The sequence below is a fragment of the Girardinichthys multiradiatus genome, chromosome 6 (genome assembly GCF_021462225.1).
Source record: "Girardinichthys multiradiatus isolate DD_20200921_A chromosome 6, DD_fGirMul_XY1, whole genome shotgun sequence".
In the NCBI taxonomy this organism is placed as follows: domain Eukaryota; kingdom Metazoa; phylum Chordata; class Actinopteri; order Cyprinodontiformes; family Goodeidae; genus Girardinichthys; species Girardinichthys multiradiatus.
Genome location: NC_061799.1, coordinates 7,569,458 through 7,591,944, shown reverse-complemented (window position 1 = coordinate 7,591,944; position 22,487 = coordinate 7,569,458). Strand labels below are relative to the sequence as shown.

Here is a 22,487-nt window from a genome sequence, read left to right as displayed (position 1 = left end):
TATTTATTAAAGTACTACAACCGATTCTGAGCACAAATTGACTCTGTCTGGTTTACTTCTCAACTCACAGAGGGCCTAAAATGATTGCCATTGTCTCTACTGTATACACAGCTTATCAGTATTCCTCTTGGTTACTTCTAGTTGAAAGACTGGTGAAAATGAAAATGACTCCTTATGTATTTATTCAACTTTTCTTTTTCATTTGTTTGTCTTTAAGTATTAGACACAAATATGATTACGGGCTGCACGGTGGTGCAGTTGGTAGCACTGTTGCCTTGTAGCAAGAAGGTCCTGGGTTCAATTCCCGACCGGGGTTCTTTCTGCATGGAGTTTGCATGTTCTCCCCGTACATGCGTGGGTTCTCACCGGGTACTCCAGCTTCCTCCCACAGTCCAAAGACATGCCTGTTAGGTTAATTGGTCACTCTAAATTGCCCTTAGGTGTATGAATGAGTGTGTGCTTGGTTGTTTGTGTGTTGCCCTGTGATGGACTGGTGACCTGTCCAGGGTGAACCCTGCCTCTCGCCCATAGACTGCTGGAGATAGGCACCAGCTCCCCCGCGACCCACTATGGAATAAGCGGTAGAAAATGACTGACTGAAATATGATTACGTCAAGGACGTGGAGTATTTATACAAATCGTTTGACATGTTGGCTGACGTCAAGGATATCGAATATTTACACAATGAGTTTGCCATACCCAAAGGCCGCCCGAGAGGCGTGATGGGAAATGTAGTTAAATCAGATGAACATTGTTATGAAAGCTCTCCTCGACGTGTTCACGTAAGTGGTTGTGTAAAGAGAAGGTTGCCTGTGGGGCTGTTTTATGTTTTTTCTTACGTCTGAATTAGCTTTCATGACGGACTGCAGCCGAAGCAGTGCATCGTGAAGGCTTCCACCGTGAATGCTGCTCGGTGTGTGGAAAAGGTTTGTTTTTCTAATGTGATGTTAGGCTGTTTGAATGGAGGCTTGCTTCACTGATAGTTTCTAAGTCTTTATTCGTATTTTTGTTCCAGTTACAGATTTATTCTCGCCTTTTTCAGGGTCTGCATACAGTTTTCTCTGTTCCTTTCCTGAAGATCAGCTCTATTCGCTGCACGGAGCACCTTGCTGAGGCTCGCCCAACTCCAGAGTCAGGTTCGCAAACCGATACTCTTCTTCGTCTCCACCAGCTCTTCGTTCGGCGGAGCCACCATGTCTGAGAAAAAACGCAAAACGTCGTCTGCCGCAGAGGGTAAGGAGCCTAGCGTCAAGCAGCCGAGGCTGGAGAAGGAGAAGAAAGCTGCGGGCTGGTTGCAGAACCTGGTGAAGCAGCAGAGGGAGGACAAGAAGGACACGAAGTTCAACAAGAAGCGCCAGCGGTTTCTCACCGACACTGAGAAGATCAGACAGGGCTCAGAGGGGATTCTGTACTGGATGCTGAGAGATCAGAGGGTGCAAGGTGAATACCCGACATATCAATCTATTCCATCCGATTTTCTCTATCCTTCTTGATGAATCTGACATGTATCCTAGATAACTGGGCCCTGATCCGTGCCCAGCAGCTGGCTGCAAAGGAGGAGCTTCCCCTGCATGTGTGTTTCTGTCTGGTGGTCCCTAAATCCGAGGTATCCACACTGAGACATTACGCCTTCCTGCTGAAGGGACTGGAAGAAGTCGCAAAGGTAGTCTTTGGTTGTGTGTTTTCAAAAAATAAATTCAAAGAATTTAGTGAAACATGTACAGGTCCTTCTCAAAATATTAGCATATTGTGATAAAGTTCATTATTTTCCATAATGTCATGATGAAAATGTAACATTCATATATTTTAGATTCATTGCACACTAACTGAAATATTTCAGGTCTTTTATTGTCTTAATACGGATGATTTTGGCATACAGCTCATGAAAACCCAAAATTCCTATCTCACAAAATTAGCATATCATTAAAAGGGTCTCTAAACGAGCTATGAACCTAATCATCTGAATCAACGAGTTAACTCTAAACACCTGCAAAAGATTCCTGAGGCCTTTAAAACTCCCAGACTGGTTCATCACTCAAAACCCCAATCATGGGTAAGACTGCCGACCTGACTGCTGTCCAGAAGGCCACTATTGACACCCTCAAGCAAGAGGGTAAGACACAGAAAGAAATTTCTGAACGAATAGGTTGTTCCCAGAGTGCTGTATCAAGGCACCTCAGTGGGAAGTCTGTGGGAAGGAAAACGTGTGGCAGAAAACGCTGCACAACGAGAAGAGGTGACCGGACCCTGAGGAAGATTGTGGAGAAGGGCCGATTCCAGACCTCGGGGGACCTGCGGAAGCAGTGGACTGAGTCTGGAGTAGAAACATCCAGAGCCACCGTGCACAGGCGTGTGCAGGAAATGGGCTACAGGTGCCGCATTTGGGTCTTGAGTCTCTCAACGTTCTCTTCACAATATCCCACAGATTCTCTATGGGGTTCACCAAAGTGCTTAACTACATGAACTTCATCAAAACATCCAACAAAATCCAAAGAATTGATCTTCTGACTTCACCTGATATACTAGCAGTGACCATCAGCTAAATATTCGGAATATCAAAAATGTGACATGATGTTTGTGGAAGGTCTGATTACAGGTCAATATTTCATAGTTTCAGAAAACCCAAAAATAATTTCAAAAATGGTCTAATCTGTGGAGATGTAAAATTTCACAAAAGAATCAACACCATAATTTTAGAGAGGTTTTCAGAATATGGTCTTAGGGAGCCCTGCACCATTTATATAAACAAAGTACAACGTCTCTCTCGTATTGTCACTAAGTCCTCACTGGTGGTATGAGCTACCCTTTTTCCCATGAGTGCTAAAACTTTTGGAACCCCATGTTGCTTTATTCTGACATTCCCTTCTTCTGGCGCAGGGTCCAACCCATGCGACAATTCAGCAAAAAGTTTGTACAAAAATGAAACTTTTTAGTAACCAAGATCACATAACCTAGAACCAAATAAATTAATTCTGACATAACTATGTGTCACTATGAATTTAACGAAAGCAACATAAAGAAAATCCAGATGTTTTTAACTGCAATTCAGTTCCATCAACAACTAAACACAAACTTTAGTTATTCACGTCATCAATGTCTCACTTAGAAATTAGTCACATATCATCCTGATTTGTCTTGTACAAAGATGAGTATTAAATTAATGGACATCTAATGTAATTCAGATGCATAAACCCTACAAATTTGAATTTAATAAATAATTCCCACCAAGTATAAAGTCATGACTCAGATTCTTTATCAAAAATATATATTCCTTACTTTTGCATATCTTGAACTGTCAGCTAGCTTAAGGGTACCAGGGAAACTGTCAATCTAATAAATCACCAATGATTCTGCTTGCAAAACTAATTCTTCAAACTATTTCATTAACCTTTTAATAGTCAGTCATTTTCTACCGCTTCTTCCATAGTGGGTCGTGGGGGAGCTGGTGCCTATCTCCAGCAGTCTATAGGCGAGAGGCAGGGTACACCCTGGACAGGTTGCCAGTCCATCACAGGGCAACACACAAACAACCAAGCACACACTCATTCATACACCTAAGGTCAATTTAGAGTGACCAATTAACCTAACAGGCATGTTTTTGGACTGTGGGAGGAAGCCAGAGTACCCGGTGAGAACCCACGCATGCACGGGGAGAACATGCAAACTCCATGCAGAAAGACCCCCGGCCGGGAATCGAACCCAGGACCTTCGTGCTGCAAGGCAACAGTGCTACCAACTGCGCCACCATGCAGCCATACCTTTTAATAGTAAAACACATAAATCTAAAAGTCATGCTACATCCTTAATCATTATACAAAAAACAACAACATGTTTTTAAGGCAACAATCACTACAAGCATTTTGATTCTATTGTCTCTTAAAGTGTTAAAACTCAGGAAGGGAGGTGCTGAGCGTCACCATGACAACAAAGGCATGAACCAACCTGGTAGGTGGGCGGAGTCAGGCAGAACTAACCTTTGATTGACAGCCTATGGGCGGACCCACAGTTTCTTCATCCCAACCCACATTAGTGTAACTTAAACTGCAAAAGTGTTAACATGCACCTACCTGAGAAACAAGCTGCTTCTTAACTCTCCTGAAAACTCAAAGTTTAATCAATCTGGGATTTAGAAACATTATTCTAAACATGGATTATTGTTTCATGCAACATATAATCAAACATTCATTCCAACAAAATAAAGACCAAACATCAAAGACAGACAAATGGCCAAATTTGAAGCTTCAAGAATTCAAAGACATTTGTAACAATCTCTTTTCAGAATATGTTTTCTCAACCATATCTTTTAATAATATAATTGATCAATTTTGTTATGACAATCTTCAGGATCCTTTTTTAAAAATGAGTGCACATAGTCCAAAAAATCTCAAAGTATTTAGAAGCACAGCAACAGTTTTCTCTTATATGAATCCAAATTTACTGATGCTGAAACCTTTTGCTAATTCTTTGTACTGTAACTCTATAATAATAATTACTACAATCCTGAGAGTTATTGTTATAATTCACTTTTTGTTTGACTCAATTTGATCACAGCTGTATTGCAGAATTTCAGGTTAAATGCAAAGAAGTATTTTAATTCAATTCAAATTCAAAGATACTTTATTGATCCCCGAGGGGAAATTAGAAAAGTCAGCATTGACATTTTTATGTTATACCCAAACAAAACAAAAACTGCAGTGTTTGACTTAATCAGAAATTAAGATAAGAAGCTTGTCTCCAAACTGGACTTTTTCCCACAGTGTTTAAAAAAGAACAAACATCATTTTCTTTATTTTGGCTATTTAAATTTTGAGAGTTGGGGAGAAACTTATTACTAGAACCCCTCTTTTACAATCCAAATGCTGATAAATGTTCCAATGTTTTATCTCTTAGTAATCTGAAATCACCTTGTGTACCTTTGTACTCCTATGTATTCCTTTAATCTTTAAACCCTAAGAAATCAAACAAGGAGACTTGAGTTTGAGCCGACCATCCTCTTACTGTTAAGAGGGCCTTTATTTCTTTTCTTTTCCTAAAATAAAGGATTTTACTTGTCTTTATTCCGTTATAAAAATCCTAACCTTGGTTCCAAAACAAAACTCTTCAACCCCAATCTGTGTTCCCCAGAGTAGACATTTTGAGTATTATTGCATTTCAAAGCCACCAAATGACTGGAACTCATCATTGGCTTAGATCTGTTTTAATAGGTAATCGGTCTACCATTAATTAAATATTATAATTTTATGGACCCAAAATCTATGGCTTACAGGCTTCAGGAGTCCAGGAACCACAAGTTGAGTACTACTGCATTGAACAATGGTGTTAACTTTCTGCAGAGATTGAAGGATTGGCTAAATATATTATTTCTGCTTGGACAATAATCAGATTTAAAATTATTAGTTCACAGCTCCTAATTTACCTCAGATCATATTTGCTTCTATCCCAGTTCATAAGAAGCTTCAGACAAACATTATGCTAAAAAGCCAAAAACAAAACAAAAACCAGATCTGTTTTAAAATAAAGAAAAACATGCTTAAAAAAACTTGTTACTGTGGTGGAAAATAACTCCACGGTTCTGAAGGCCTTTTCTATGCAGAGTCTTTTAGGAAACATGAGATTAGTTAAATTTTTGTGTGCTACCACTGTCCAATCAGATTCTTTCTAAATAACCCCATTTTTCATTCTCATTTTAAAGGTTTGTTTTACCAAGGAAAACGTGTTTAACAAAACCAATTACTCTCAAAAGTTTTAAAAGTTTTTAGCTGGTGATATCTTAGAAAACAACAAGTGTTTTAATATTTCTGTGCAACACAGAACTGAACAGGTTTCTCTTTCCTTCTCCAAAGGGAGAAAAAAGAACCTGCAGAACCAAGCCTTTCATAGTTTTTGTCAGGACCTGTTATAAGGTACAGTGTAAATCAACATGCTGCATGAATCAGAAGAGGGAAGAAAAACCTAATACAGGTCCTTCTCAAAATATTAGCATATTGTGATAATGTCATGATGAAAATTTAACATTCATATATTTCAGGTCTTTTATTGTCTTAATACGGATGATTTTGGCATACAGCTCATGAAAACCCAAAATTCCTATCTCACAAAATTAGCATATTTAATCCGACCAATAAAAGAAAAGTGTTTTTAATACAAAAAACGTCAACCTTCAAATAATCATGTACAGTTATGCACTCAATACTTGGTCGGGAATCCTTTGGCAGAAATGACTGCTTCAATGCGGCGTGGCATGGAGGCAATCAGCCTGTGGCACTGCTGAGGTCTTATGGAGGCCCAGGATGCTTCGATAGCGGCCTTTAGCTCATCCAGAGTGTTGGGTCTTGAGTCTCTCAACGTTCTCTTCCCAATATCCCACAGATTCTCTATGGGGTTCAGGTCAGGAGAGTTGGCCGGCCAATTGAGCACAGTGATACCATGGTCAGTAAACCATTTACCAGTGGTTTTGGCACTGTGAGCAGGTGCCAGGTCGTGCTGAAAAATGAAATCTTCATCTCCATAAAGTTTTTCAGCAGATGGAAGCATGAAGTGCTCCAAAATCTCCTGATAGCTAGCTGCATTGACCCTGCCCTTGATAAAACACAGTGGACCAACACCAGCAGCTGACACGGCAACCCAGACCATCACTGACTGTGGGTACTTGACACTGGACTTCTGGCATTTTGGCATTTCCTTCTCCCCAGTCTTCCTCCAGACTCTGGCACCTTGATTTCCGAATGACATGCAGAATTTGCTTTCATCCGAAAAAAGTACTTTGGACCACTGAGCAACAGTCCAGTGCTGCTTCTCTGTAGCCCAGGTCAGGCGCTTCTGCCGCTGTTTCTGGTTCAAAAGTGGCTTGACCTGGGGAATGCGGCACCTGTAGCCCATTTCCTGCACACGCCTGTGCACGGTGGCTCTGGATGTTTCTACTCCAGACTCAGTCCACTGCTTCCGCAGGTCCCCCAAGGTCTGGAATCGGCCCTTCTCCACAATCTTCCTCAGGGTCCGGTCACCTCTTATCGTTGTGCAGCGTTTTCTGCCACACTTTTTCCTTCCCACAGACTTCCCATTGAGGTGCCTTGATACAGCACTCTGGGAACAGCCTATTCGTTCAGAAATTTCTTTCTGTGTCTTACCCTCTTGCTTGAGGGTGTCAATAGTGGCCTTCTGGACAGCAGTCAGGTCGGCAGTCTTACCCATGATTGGGGTTTTGAGTGATGAACCAGGCTGGGAGTTTTAAAGGCCTCAGGAATCTTTTGCAGGTGTTTAGAGTTAACTCGTTGATTCAGATGATTAGGTTCATAGCTCGTTTAGAGACCCTTTTAATGATATGCTAATTTTGTGAGATAGGAATTTTGGGTTTTCATGAGCTGTATGCCAAAATCATCCGTATTAAGACAATAAAAGACCTGAAATATTTCAGTTAGTGTGCAATAAATCTAAAATATATGAATGTTAAATTTTCACCATGACATTATGGAAAATAATTAACTTTATCACAATATGCTAATATTTTGAGAAGGACCTGTATAACCTCTTCCCAGCAGCTGCTGTGAAAAACAATGAATTTGTACTTTCCATAAGCGTCAGTTAACACTTGCGGACAAAAACTGCACCAAACTGTAAGTACTGTGTCAGAAACTGTATGAAGACCATCTGCAGTAGAACTAAGATTGTTTTAATGAGGTCTCTACCCATTAGATTTATGGAATACAAACTCTGACAACAGAAAATGCCTGAAGGAGAAACCCATCAGGTTTTACGCATGCGCTGGGTTTTAAAAAATGCTCCTTCATGAGATCTGTCCTGAGAATAACATAGAAACACTTGGTTACTGCTGAGTTTTGGAGATGTTATAACTTCCTCTGCTTTTAATAACTTTTAATAACTAGAATAATTGACCCTGAATATTCCACGACGAAAGAGAACTTGTTTCTCTAAAAGAATTAACTGGAAAGTATCAAATGAGTTAAGTTATCACCCTTTTAAAGATACTTTTCTAACCCTAAAATAATATTTTAACCCGCTATATCTGTCAACGTCAAGCAAGCGTCACATGAGCAGCGGTTAATAGGAAAAGATTTATGCAAATGTGTGTGTGTTTGTACGTTACCCCCATCAGTTTCTTAATCGCTCCAGAGTCAGACTGTCATGGCACACAGTCCTCTATCAGTCCAAAAAACAACCCAGCCCTTCCCCGGTCTGTTGGTGAGACATTCAATCATTCTTTGTCCACTTTAACTTCTCCAGGAGGGAGAAAGAAGAAACTTTGCTCCGGTTTATCTTCTGCCCGCATAAGATGTGCTTTCAGTATAAATCCAGTGTATCGCTCTTCTGGCTCTTGCAAACAGCATGGATCTCTGTCCATCTCAGTGGGTCCAGACTTCTTCTGAGTTTCGTTTTTTTTTCTTGTAGAAAGTCACACTGCGATTTTCAACATGCAGGAAGGCAGATCTCTCTCTTTCAGGCCGTGCTGGAGAAGCGTCTCTGGTCGAGTAGCCATGGAGAAGGGCAGGTTTCTAAAATCCAGACTCAAAAACACAGATGTTGAACTCAAATCCCATATATGTGTGTATTTGTGTGTGAGAGAGGCAAAAGAAAAGTTTAGTATAGGTTCAGATTTTGCACAAATAAATATTATCAGTCAGTCAGTCAGTTGTCCCCCTGCCTGTCACTTCCTTCCACAACATGCATTATACTCCTTTCTAAGACTACTTTCTTTTCGACTCTCTAATGTCCCTTTTCACTTTTACCTTCTTTCCCGACTGATCGCAATATTTAAGACAAACAAAACTTAACTGTGCTTTTTAATCTTTTCCTTATGTTTTTTTTTATTTTTCCATCAACTGTTTTACTTGAAACTATTTAAACTATTTAACTTATTTACACTCAAACTTCCACGCTGTGAAAAACCAAACGTATCTTCCAAATTAAAGCACATTTAACACAATCATCCCCACTTTTTCCTTTCATTATTTTATAAATCAGAGTATGAAGAAGGAGACACCCCTGATGCCTCAAGGTTCCGGAACCATTTTTTTTTACCTGTTCAGCGGCACGTCTGCCCACTGGCTTTTCTCCTTTATGAGGTGTAGAAAATTGCTAAAAACCACCCGCAAAACCCTGTGTTCTGCTTTATCCCATTGTTACCAATGAGAACCTCCCTGCCATTCCTTTTGCAGGGTAACCGGGCCCTCAGCTGATGTCCTCCCTCTCGCAACTCTGGAACCTAATTAATTAGTTAGGAGATGATGGTTAATGTGTAATAAAAAATAATAATATACATTATATCATACAGAGCAACTTCTCACCCAGATATATTTGAAGACAAATAGTTCGGATCCAATCAGCCAGAAGCCGCAGGCGGACACCCAGACTCCACTACCGTAATATGGAGGTGGACTGAGGACAACGTCTCCAGGCTGGCCAGGCGTCCGTGTCCCCCTCCTGCGGTCTCCTCTGGCACGTCAGATCCTGTTCGTGACGCTAAAATTGTTGTGGAATTTTCTTATCAAAGTGGAGAGAAGTTGACTCACAAGAAGAGACAAAATCCGGACTTTGTCTTTATAAGTTTTATTCAAAGGCATTCAGCATTTGAATGACTCTGTCACCAAGCAAGTCAGTTGAACAGAGCCCCGATCAACATTTACACACAGTATTTATACCAGAACATGACAGTGTTATCTCAACTGCAAAGAGTCCATGTTCATGACCCCAACCCTTCGTCAGTTCAACAGTGACAAGGTTATCTAGGAACAGACCTAACTGCCCTTCCTGACATTGTCCTAAAGATGGGTCTGAACCATCAAACTTCTGATAATGGCTTTTACAGCTTCTTCCTCTAACACAGATGTTCTGAGGAGTAAAAAAGGTTATACACTGTGAAATGCTTACTGCAAGAATTTCCATTACATCAACCCAAACAGAACCAATAAACAGCATGTCCTTTGCTGTCCCCTTGTTTTTACATGGGGATGATATTTCTGTTAGATTCAAAGCTAGTCAGAAGTTTACATACACTCATCACAGGCATGAGTGTCATTCATGTGTGTCTTTAAAATTATAGCTTTTCTACGGGGGAATAATCAGACCACATACAACCACTATGACCTCTAAAAACAGCCCCACTAATATTTAGTTAAATGTCTCTTAGCATTTTGTACCTCGTCACATGCTTTCTGTAGCCTTCAGCTAGTATTTTAATAATCCTTCCTGTATATTTGATCACTCCTCATTGCAGAGCATTGTCCACAGGTTAAGAAAGAAGCCCCTGGTCCAAGATGGATGCCTTAAAGCTTGACTGAAGGTTGCAGCTGCCCACATGGACAAGCCAGATGTTGTCTGGAGAAATATTTCAGTCAGATGAGACAAAGATTGAGCTTTTTGCCACAAAGACAAGAATGTTTGGATTAGTCAAAGTTAGGTCTTCAGACCCAAAAACACCAACGCTTCTGGAGAATTGCACTTCGTGAGTAGAATAATGAAGATGGAGGGCTAACGCCACATTTTTCATGTTTAGCAAGTCCATAGGTAAACAGCTGAAACCTGGACACTGATGATTTTTCCAGCAGGACAATGATCCCAAACACCTTAAAGCAGTTTTGAAACAAATAAAGTAAACTATTGTTATGCTTTTCTAATGTTCTCAACCTTAACCCCATTGAAAATATTTGGACCGTGGTTAAATTTGGTCTGTACCAGGAAACATTCACACTTCCTCAGTTCTACTCAGCAAAGCAACCACAGCAGAGTTTATGTAAAAGAGGTAACCCTATTGGGTGTGAACACGCCTTTTGTTGAGCAGGGCCTTTCCAGGAAGAGACGAGCCGTAGGGAGCGACTGGCATTTTAATTAAAAACTATAAATGGTATGTCATTGAAGAATGTGAGCCATCTGAATTTCAACCTTCTCTCCTGTCTTCATCAAACAGGACTGCAAACGGCTCAACATCCAGTTTCACCTGCTGCATGGGGCTCCAGGAGAGGTGCTCCCTGGCTTTGTGTCTGATCAGGGTTTTGGGGCCATGGTGACAGACTTCTCTCCGCTCAGAGAGCCTCAGCAGTGGCTGAACGATGTCAAAAAGAAGCTGTCAGAGGACATCCCCCTCATACAGGTGGGAAGACGTATAACCACAGAATCCAATGTGCACTTTGAAAAATTCTGTCACAATAAAACCACAAACCTTCATGTATTTTAGTGTGATTTTTACACTAAAATACATCAGAATGTATATAACTGTACATAAGGGTGTGTGTGTGTGTGTATGTATTCAACCCCCATGAGGCACTCCAACTACAGCTGCAGGTTTGGCTTTATGTTTAGGATTGTTGGTGACCCTCCATCCCAGCCTCAAATTGTTTGCAGCCTCCAGCTTGTTTTTGCAGCGCTGTCCCTTTTTAGCTCCATCCTGCTTCGGCTCTGACCAGCTTCTCCACCCCTACTCAAGCATTCCTTCAGCGGGATGCTGCCACCACCATGTTTCAGGGTGGGGTTGATGCGTTCAGGGTGATGTGAAATGTTAGTTTTTCACCACACAGTGGTTTGCATGCTGAGCACCTTCTTCCACATGTCTGCTTTGTCCCTGTATGGCTTGTGGCCACACATGTGCACTGTCCATGTTTTTATGTTTTCATTGGAAGCCAAAATTGAAAACTACGTTTCCCGTTCTTTCCAGTTCAATCTTGCTTTACTTTGTGTTGGACTGTCACTTAAAATCAGTTACATTTGTATTGTTTCCACCATCTTCTGTTACCTCTGACCTTTTTCGACAGGTCGATGCTCATAATATTGTTCCCTGCTGGGTAGCATCACCTAAGCTGGAGTACTCTGCCAGGACCATCAGAGGAAAAATTACCAACCTTCTGCCGGAGTTTCTCACTGACTTTCCTCTGGTAGAGAAACACGCACACACTGCTACGAGAACAGCCAAAGTAAGTGCTGAGGTACCCCCACATTACTGAGAAGGTTCTAAGGCAGGGCTGGACTACATATATGCATTTCAGTTTATAGTTTACAGTATTATGAAACTATTTATGATATTTGAAACTCCTGCACTGTTTCAATTGAGGTTCCAAGATAAGCGTGTATTAATGTTATTATTGACATTTGATTTGTTCTGGCTGCAAACCCCAGTTCCCCTCCTAATGTCTGGGCCAAAGACACATTTCTCATTGAATTAACCCCAGATTCAGACTAAATTAAAATGAACAGTACAGACTTTAATTTAAAGTCACAACAATTGAATAGAATAGAAATATCCTTTATTGTCTCACAGTGGGGAAATTCAGGTGTACCAGCAACAAAGTGACAAAATGGAAGCAGGCAGATTAACAGAAAGGTAAAAAACAAATAATAAAAATAGGAAAGAGACTGAGGGCAAATTTACAGCAAAAATACAATAGTTTTTAAAATCATATACTCGGATTTAGGGATGGGTACCAAATCCGGTATTCTGTCAGGCATCACCTAATAACAGAATTTTGCCTTTTCATATAAAATCATACAGTACCGTGTTTTCGTACCTAAATGCATCATTGTGACACTGAGGGAGTGGAAGAGTGGGCGATTTACCATGGCGGGCGGGCATGAACACAGCAATGCACGCACAAGAATGTAAGAATGTCAGTAGCCGCTGCTACAGTCAACAAAGCATGGCTGATAGAAAACGCTCGAATCAGTGCAGCTTTGTTGGCTGAAAAGGCAAAGAACGAACTGCAGGTCTACCGAAGCTTCCCAGCAGTCCTCAGCTCAGTGAATCCTCTCTTGTGGTGGTGGCAGAAGAGCGGTCAGATGCCTATGCTGGCCAGCTTGGCAAAAAATATCTGTGTTCAGGCCTCTTCCACTCCTTCAGAGTGAGATTTCTCCAGCATGGGATACAGTCAGCGTGGAGCCGGCTCTGCTCTTGCCTGAGAAAGTTGACAGGTTTTTGAAAAAGCACCGCACAAGGATCAAAGATGAACAGTAAATGTAGCTTACAGCAAATAAGTTTGTTTCATTTTCATTTGCAGTTTGTGATACTTCCATTTGTAAAATAGTATACCTTAATTTATTTTTACTCCATCCTCTTTGCTCATTTGTTTAATTTTTTAAGTTTTGGTGGCAATGATAGTTTGGATCAATGTTTGAAAACTGCATTTTGTATTTACTCAGATTATTTTTGTTTGATACTAAAATTAGTTTGATGAAGTTTGACAAAAAAGCAAAAACAGAAGAAATCTCTAAAGGGGGTAAATACTTTTTTTTTTTTCAAGTAATGTCGACAAAGTGTTAAATATTATTTGAATTTCTTCAGAACTTTATATTTAGTTTCTTTTAAGCTGAATTTGATGTATTATGGGAAACATAAAACCAACCGACCTCCTTTGCGGCTGTCAGGTGTGCTGCTCTTGACTTTACTCTGCTCCTCTGCCCTCACCTCAGCCTGTAGACTGGGAGAAAACCCTGGCCTCCCTGGATGTTGACAGAACAGTAGGAGAACCGCAATGGGCCAAGCCAGGCTCTGAAGCAGGGATGGCCATGTTGGAGTCCTTCATTGATGTTCGCCTGAAGCTGTTCGCCACCCAGCGCAATGACCCCAACATGGCTGCCCTCAGCCAGCTGTCCCCATGGATCCGCTTCGGTCAGTATGATCACAGAAAGCAGAACTCATGTTAAAACAAGACATGTAGGCAAGAGATGTAAAAGTTATAATAAATGATATGATTAGAGATCTTCCCTCTGGTTGAACGTCCTCACAAGTTCTGCACATTCCTCGCATTGAAGCCATTTAAACAACTGTACTTCTCCTCATTACATCCGACTACATCTCCATTATTTTTTTTTATTCCTTTTGCCACTTCTGTCTTCCTCCTCCGATCAGGCCAGCTTTCAGCCCAGCGTGTGGCGCTGCAGGTCCGGCGCTGCGGGAAAAACGCCGGCGAGTCTGTGGCCCCCTTCATTGAGGAGCTGGTGGTACGCAGGGAGCTGACCGACAACTTCTGCTTCTACAACGAGAAGTACGACAAAGTGGAAGGTCAGTGGGTCCTGGCGATGGCTATCTTGCAGCAGCCGCCTTTTAGTCTGAATGAATTCAGTAAAAAGAAAAAGCGCCACAATTCTGCCTCACAGGTTTTCTGTTTTGACCTTGTGATATTTTTGGACACTGGGCGTTGCTCTTAGGTGCTTATGAGTGGGCTCAGAAGACACTGAAAGATCATGCCAAAGACAAGAGGGAATTCATTTACACACGGGAGCAGCTGGAAAAAGCACAAACACATGACAAGTTATGGAACGGAGCTCAGGTACAATAAAACCTATATGAAATATCTGAGTGGCGTCTATGATGAAATCAAATCAAGTTTTCTACAGTTTTTTGGATAAATATCCATATACCTGCATCTTGTTTTTTTGTTTACTTTTTGTCACATTATGACCACAAACCGCTGTGATTTTCTCTGTTGTGGCATCTTGTGTGATGGAGCAACATACAGCTGTGCCTAATTCTGAAGATGAAGGAAAATATTTCATGTTTTTTAACATTTTGGACTAATTAAAATCTGAAAATGTGGCTTACTTTTGTAATTAGGACCCTTTACTCTGACACCCATTTACAAACTCCAGTGCAGTCAGTTGCCCTCAGATGTCAACTAGTAAATAAACACTGACAGCCTGGGCGAGGAGAGCATTAATCAACGAAGCAGCCCATGGTTACTCTGGAGGAGCTGCAGAATCTATTGGCAGTCCACTAGAGGTCGCAACCCCATCGTTGAAGACTTCTGATTTAGATCAGTGATTCCCAACCGGGGGTACTCGGACCCCTAGTGGTACGTGAGCACGTTGCAGGGGGTACATGGAAACATTTAATATTTCATTTCCAAGATGAGGGGTAAATATCATCAGTTAGTAGGGATTATCATTGGATGTGTGATGCTTTATCAGGACCCAGGTGCAAAACACATCAAGCTTTTACCAACCAAAAGAGCAAAAAAGGTACAATAAAACAACTACAGGTGGGAAAGACTAGAGCAGGGTTGTCATTGCTGTTCACCTGGACGAGGACCCTTTACTAGGAGAGAAAGTAACAGTTGTTTCCACTCTGCCTCCAGATCTATCAAAGCTTATCAAAGACAAGCAATCTCAGGTGTCTCATTAAAGCTCAGTTAAATGATGAAAACAAGGTAAAACTGATATTGTAAACCTGAATATTATTTTTAAGAGTTCTGTTGCTGATTTTTTTTTTTTTTTAGGTTTAAATGCCAGTTTATTGGGGACTTATTCAAAAGAGCTCTAGTTGTTGTTATAGCAAAGCAGGTTTATTACTTATGTTGATTTTGTATTTATTTAGATTATTCATTGTCACGACAACAGAGTTATCTTTGTTTAATTTGATCTCAAAATAATAAAATGCCTAAGAAATACCCCTACCATTATCCAATGGGGTCACCCCGCCCCACCAACAAGGTAGTAATAGTACATTTTCACAGTTCAGTTCAGTTTTCAATTCTGTTATAACACTTATTCACAACACGTCGTCTGAAGGCACTTTACAAAGTCAATTCAGTCAAGTCTTACAGATTTCAAGTCAGGTACATACATTCCAATTAATCATAATTGTCAAACAGTGCAGACAGATTCCGTTTATTTTTCAAATTGCTTTAAAGTTTTTCTGTCTAAGGAAACCCAGCAGATTACATCGAGTCAATGACTTGCAGCATTCACTCCTCCTGGATGAGCATGTAGAGACAGTGGACAGTCACTGGTGTTGACTTTGCAGCAATCCCTCATACTGAGCATGCATGTAGCGACAGTGGAGAGGAAAAACTCCCTTTTAACAGGAAGAAACCTCCAGCAGAACCAGGCTCAGTGTGAGCGGCCATCTGCCACGACCGACTGGGGGTTTGAGAGAACAGAGCAGAGACACAAAGAGAACACAGAAGCACTGATCAAGGAGTACTTTCTATGGAAAGAAAAGTAAAACGTTAATGGTTGTAGCTCCTTTACTGGCTTCATCTAGGAGAGAAATACAGTTAAGCAGATGAACTCTGAGCCAGTTTTCAAGTCTTGAGTATGATAGAGCACATACTGTTATTCACAGGAGAAGCTCAGCCAGTTGATGTCATTCCTTTTATTAGATCACGTCATGAGCCTGTTTCTGTCCCTGCATCGTTGCTACTCTACTTTCTATGGTCAAACTTGACAACAGCTGGACGAAAACACACTCCTCATCCTCTGTGCCGCTGACACAGACACACTGAGTTACGTGGCGCTCACACGCAGGTGAACACACGCTCCTGACCGGGGACATAGACTGCACAGAGAAACATGCCGCTTAAACCTGGAAAGCAGACAAGGATATCTGCGGTTTTTAAAAGCACCAAATTGTATTTTGAGCAAAAGGGCTCAGGGGGTTCACAAGTCAAAGGTTGGGAACCACTGGTTTAGATCATAGCCAGACAAACTAATGTTCAGACACTCTCCATTAACTCTGACTGCAGTTGAGCTATTTAGCAAGGAAGAATGTGTGAAGATTTTACACTATAAAAGACTTGTAACTGACAATGTAGTAAAATGTGGTTGTACAAAGTATTGACTCATGGGGCCTGAATACGAATGCATGCCACACTTTCAGACTTTTATTCATAAAAGAAACGTTTAAAACCATGAATTATTTTTTTTTTCCACTTGACCATCATGCATTACTTTATGTTGCTATATTACATAAAATCCCAATAAGACACATTGAAGTTTGTTGTGGAAAAGTTCATGTGCTGGGAAAACCTTTGCACAGAGCTGAGTGTAAACCGGATCCTTTCAGCAGCTCTGTTGACTTTGTTAGTCTTAAAGAATTAAGCCACTTTCTTTGAGGACTTTCCATTAAAAGTTTAAAATAACTCTCTCTGTTCTCTCATCAGTACCAGATGGTAACAGAGGGGAAGATGCATGGCTTCTTGAGGATGTACTGGGCCAAGAAAATCTTGGAGTGGACTCGCTCACCAGAAGAGGCGCTCTCCATCGCTCTGTACCTGAATGACCGCTACGAGCTGGATGGGCAGGACCCCAACGGCTTCGTCGGTAAGGAAGCAGGACTGGGTTAGTAATTAGGTCCTCGGTTACTCTTTTCTCACTTTCCCCACCCTGCTGGGTTCTGTCCTGTAGGTTGCATGTGGTCCATCTGCGGCATCCATGACCAGGGCTGGGCTGAAAGACCAGTTTTCGGAAAAATCCGCTACATGAACTACAAAGGCTGCCTTCGGAAGTTCAATGTAGCTCAGTTTGAGAAGAAGTACTGTCCCAAAAAGCCTTGAAGCATGGCACGCTTGAAAGGATATAGAGAAAATGTTTGATGAGCATCATCTCCAACATTTTGCCTCAGGGAGTATTTCTAATGTCTTTTTAGAAGTGGATGTTTATTCTCATGTCTGACGATATTTAGCATATTATGCTGGGCCTTTTTTTTTCTTTAGTTTCTTTTAAACTGCACCTACTAATAAAACTAAACTATGCTGGAGTATCTGAAAGATCTTTTTTCATATATACACTTTCATTTTAAATGTTTGAAAAACCTGTTTCTACAATGTTTTTGATGCTGCCGTTGGATTCACTGTTACAGCAATCCTGTTGCTCTTTTTGTAACTGTATTTTTTGGCCTGTAGGATTCTGTTTGCCATAAATCGGTCAACTACAGACTCACCTTTGTGTTTTGTGTTACTTTCTCTGTTCTCTTTCAATATACGTACTATAATTAATCAAGAACACCACAGGACTTCATACCAAACTGTTTTTTAGTTAAGAGTATATACCCAGCTAAATGAATTCTTCTAGAATTTAAAGCAGAATGTTCTGTTTAAAATGTGAAATCTGACTTGGCACAGATGTTTTTTTTTAAACACGGGGTAAAAACTGCAGCAGGACCTATTAGAAAGACACAATCCTCCATCAAACACAAACTGATATGTGACTGTGTCTATATAAGGGAATGGAGTTTCAGCCCAATTAGGGAGCGAGCTTTCATTCAGCACACATGTAATTAAACAAAACAATACCCTCCCCAGTCCAGCCTAATTATCCGCACTCTTACCAGAGGATGAAAACAGTCTCTGAAGATAACACTGCAACTGAAACCAGTTTGCTAATTAAAAAAAATGAATCCTCGTGTTCCCTTTCGTTTCAGAGGAAAAGATGAAGCTTTCTTAGATTTTATTTTTATTTGTTACGTTAACTAACTGGGAAGTCTACAGTTCTATAGAATATCTGTGTCTCAAGCTGTTGGGTTTAAAGGGGGTGCTTTAAGTCCCATTTAGAACAAATGACCTTTTTTTTAACCTAAAATTCGATACGTAACCCTCTGAACCCTAATGGCACCACTCCAGTAAACACTGGGTTTGTTATTGTTTGTATGATAATTTGTACTTGACTCTCAGGCGCATAGGTGGAACAAGGGTAAAGCGCATGACTCGTATAGAGGCTACAGTCCTTGACATAGCTGTCACGGGTTGACCCCGTGGACCTTTGATACATGTCTTCCTCTCTGTCCACCCCATTTCCTGTTGGTCAACTTACAAAATAAAGGCCACTGGTGCCACAAAAAAAGTACTTGACTCTTTGCCACAAAATTACGTTTTGTTCATTAATTTTATTATAACTCTTGTTGTCTCTCAGATTTCTCCAAATATCATTGGTCTCCTGAATAAAAAGTCTGTCTTGTCTTTTTAGAAGATTTTGTCATTTGAAGTAAAATAGCACCAACAACACCCCAAGGGTATTGCTCAGTTATACTTTCAAGCCACTTTATTACATACACCTCAATAGCACTGGTTCTGAAACTCATGTACCTTAAGAACATCCCTCATTCCTCACGGTATAGATCCAACAATGTGCCGAGATCGTTACTTAGTGTTGTCAGAAATGTCTGAGGTTAGCTCACATCTATAATGATGTGAGTCTTCTAATCTACCACAGCCCCAAAGTGCTTCAATGAACTGAGATCTTATGTCTGTGTAGTAGAGTTTCTCATTTCTTATTTGGTAAGAAAGAGCCCAAAATATCCCCCACACTAGAATGTGACTTATCAACCACTGTGCAGTGTTTGTTTTTACCTCCAAAAATACTGTTTCAAGGCCCAAGAGTATTTTGATTTACAGCGCTGATGTACCACATTATCGATGGTGTGACAGGATTAATTGTCTCTCTGAGAGGCAAGAAGACTGGAACCAATAGGGGATTCAGTGTAAAGAATGCGCCAAATGTGGAAAAGCACATGGCAAAGAAGACAAATGGCCAGCTAAGAAAGCTGTGTGCCACAACTATAAAAAAATGGGAAAAAGTCTGCCGCAGCAGCAAATCAAGGAATGAGGTCACTGGAACTAACGAAGTTAGAACCTCATATTTTTTAGGCTCTCTCTACGATGCAACAGAGAGAAGAGATGCATGTACTGTAAAGCTGTACATGTTTTCAAGTCCTGTGGAGTAAAAAATTGACACAAGGGCATATGTGACTGCCATTAATGAAGACACATTCCACAATTTAAACCCTGAAAGGACATTAGAACCAACCGACCTGCCTCTGCACGGACCTGCAGGTGAGCTGTTTTGCAATGTATATTTTAATGTTACAATCGGCACAAAGAGAAAGAATATACATCCAAAGTTTATGTTGTACGGGGCCAAAGAGTCAGCAATCTGCTCAGCTGTGCCCTTTCAGTCAGGATGATTCTGGTGCGTCGTGTAGCTGAGGTGAAATGCAAACCCTACAATCACCAGCAGGCACATGGCGAGCATGGCATATTAAAAACTGATCCGGTTAAAAAAGGATGCTGTACCGTATGCCGTCCACACTGCTTGTTGTGTACCTTTTCCCATGTTGCAGAAAGTTAAAGAACTGCAGAGGAAGGAAACCGACAACATAGTTGAAAAGGTGACACCGTCTACTGAATGGTGTGCTCCGATGGTACCAGTTCTAAAGAAAAACACAGTAAAAGCCAGAATCTGGGTTGACCTGACAAAATTAAACAAATTAGTCAAAAGAGAACATTTTATCCTGCCGATTCTTGATGAGATCATCTCCAAACTAAATGAAGCAGCTGTATTTTCTTCTGTCGACACTGCCAGTGGATTCTGGCAGATTCGTCTACACCCGGACAGCTGCAAACTTATCATATTTATGACTCCCTTTGGCAGGTACTGTTTCAAAAGACTACCCTTTGGCACAACAAGTGCACCAGAGATCTTCCAGCACAAAATGCTGGAAACACTGGAGGGACTGGAATGTGTGGAAATCTTCATGGACGGCATCCTAGTTTACGGGACCACAAGGGAACAGCATGACACCCGACTTGAGAAGGTACTACAACACGGCCTTATAAAGAAAATGTTCCTTCAGAAAGAGCCAGTTGCACTTCCTGGGTCACCTCATCGACTCAATAGAGGTCAGGCCAGACCCAGAAAAGGTAGAGACCATTCAACAGCTGCCATTACCAAGTAATGTGCAGGAATTCGAAAGAATCCTGGGCATGGTCAACTATCTGCCAAGACCCATCCCCTCTTTGTGCTACTTCAGCTCCATGGTGAAGTATAGAGACCAGTGGTTTACGGTTCTAGGTGCCTGAAAAGATGCTATGCCCAGAAAGAGAAGCAGTGTCTGGCATGCGTGTGGGCCTATGAAAAGTCTAATAAATACACTGCTCAAAAAAATAAAGGGAACACTTAAACAACACAATATAACTCCAAGTAAATCAAACTTCTGTGAAATCAAACTGTCCACTTAGGAAGCAACACTGATTGACAATCAATTTCACTGTTGTTGTACAAATGGAATAGACAACAGGGGAAATCTTTGGTGATTAGCAAGACACACTCAATAAAGGAGTGGTTCTGCAGGTGGGGACCACAGACCACTTCTCAGTACCTATGCTTTCTGGCTGATGTTTTGGTGACTTTTGAATGTTGGTGGTGCTTTCACACTCGTGGTAGCATGAGACGGACTCTACAACCCACACAAGTGGCTCAGGTAGTGCAGCTCATCCAGGATGGCACATCAATGTGAGCTGTGTCACAAAGGTTTGCTGTGTCTGTCAGCTTAGTGTCCAGAGTCTGGAGGCGCTACCAGGAGACAGGTCAGTACACCAGGAGACGTGGAGGAGGCCGTAGGAGGGCAACAACCCAGCAGCAGGACCACTACCTCCGTCTTTGTGGAAGGAGGAACAGGAGGAGCACTGCCAGAGCCCTGCAAAATGACCTCCAGCAGGCCACAAATGTGCATGTGTCTGCACAAACGGTTAGAAACCAACTCCATGAGGATGGTATGAGGGCCCGACGTCCACAAATGGGGGTTGTGGTCACAGCCCAACACCGTGCAGGACGCTTGGCATTTGCCAGAGAACACCAGGATTGGCAAATTTGCCACTGGTGCCCGGTGCTCTTCACAGATGAAAGCAGGTTCACACTGAGCACATGTGACAGACTTGACACAGTCTGGAGACACAGTGGAGAACAATCTGCTGCCTGCAACATCCTTCAGCATGACTGGTTTGGCAGTGGGTCAGTAATGGTGTGGGATGGCATTTCTTTGGAGGGCCACACTGCCATCCATGTGCTTGCCAGAGGTAGCCTGAGAGATCCTCAGACCCCTTGTGAGACCATATGCTGGTGCGGTTGGCCCTGGGTTCCTCCTAATGCAGGACAATGCTAGACCTCATGTGGCTGGAGTGTGTCAGCAGTTCCTGCAAGATGAAGACATTGAAGCTATGGACTGGCCCGCCCGTTCCCCAGACCTGAATCCGATTGAGCACATCTGGGACATCATGTCTCGCTCCATCCACCAACGTCACGTTGTACCACAGACTGTCCAGGAGTTGGAGGATGCTTTAGTCCAGGTCTGGGAGGAGATCCCTCAGGAGACCATCCTCTGTCTCATCAGGAGCATCTCCAGGCGTTGTAGGGAGGTCATACAGGCACGTGGAGGCCACACACAATACTGAGCCTCATTTTGACTTGTTTTAAGGACATTACATCAAAGTTGGATCAGCCTGTAGTGTGTTTTTCCACTTTACTTTTGTGTGTGACTTCAAATCCAGGCCTCCATTGGTTAATAAATTTGATTTCTATTGATGATCTTTGTGTGATTTTGTACAGACCAAAGTATTCAATGAGAATATTTCATTCATTCAGATCTAGGATGTGTTATTTGAGTGTTCCCTTTATTTTCTTGAGCAGTGTACTTGTGTGGCCTGCAAAAGTTCAGACTGGAGATTGACCACACATTATTACTGTCACCGGTCAACAATCGGAGCCTGGAAAATGTTCCACTGAGGTGTCAACAACTCCTGATGCGACTCATGAGGTACTGACCAGAGGCTGTCTATGCGCCAGGCAATATCCTCATCGTGGCCGTTGCCCTGTCCAGGAGCCCTCAGACTTGTATTGAGGAAGAGGCTGACACCCACAGCGAGGTGGCAAGTCATGTCGCTGCTATACTTCAAGGTGTTCCAGCTTCCCCTTCTAAAATGGAGAGCATTAAAATT

At 41.7% G+C, this 22,487-nt stretch overlaps 1 protein-coding gene and 1 long non-coding RNA gene across 4 annotated transcripts; one reads left to right on the top strand and one right to left on the bottom strand.

Annotated features, from left to right (window-relative positions):
- The first annotated feature begins 584 nt into the window (after window positions 1-584).
- LOC124870679 (CPD photolyase) lies at window positions 585-17,658 on the top strand. 3 transcript variants are annotated; one of them, XM_047369499.1, is made up of 10 exons: window positions 585-926; window positions 1,079-1,440; window positions 1,515-1,663; window positions 10,922-11,104; window positions 11,763-11,921; window positions 13,411-13,609; window positions 13,850-14,002; window positions 14,149-14,270; window positions 16,881-17,040; window positions 17,125-17,658. In XM_047369499.1, the coding sequence occupies exons 1-10, from the start codon at window positions 904-906 to the stop codon at window positions 17,271-17,273; spliced, it is 1,659 nt and encodes a 552-aa protein (XP_047225455.1). In that variant the 5' UTR covers window positions 585-903; the 3' UTR covers window positions 17,274-17,658. The 3 variants fall into 3 exon arrangements, with proteins under 3 accessions (XP_047225455.1, XP_047225457.1, XP_047225458.1); XM_047369501.1 differs by having other exon boundaries at window positions 595-926; window positions 1,043-1,440; XM_047369502.1 differs by having other exon boundaries at window positions 595-926; window positions 1,016-1,440.
- On the bottom strand, window positions 12,235-13,485 carry LOC124870680. Its single transcript, XR_007038861.1, has 2 exons — window positions 13,348-13,485; window positions 12,235-12,896 (listed from the first exon to the last, which is right to left on the bottom strand). It is a non-coding gene; the product is annotated as an uncharacterized LOC124870680 (long non-coding RNA).
- Window positions 17,659-22,487: the final 4,829 nt, after the last annotated feature.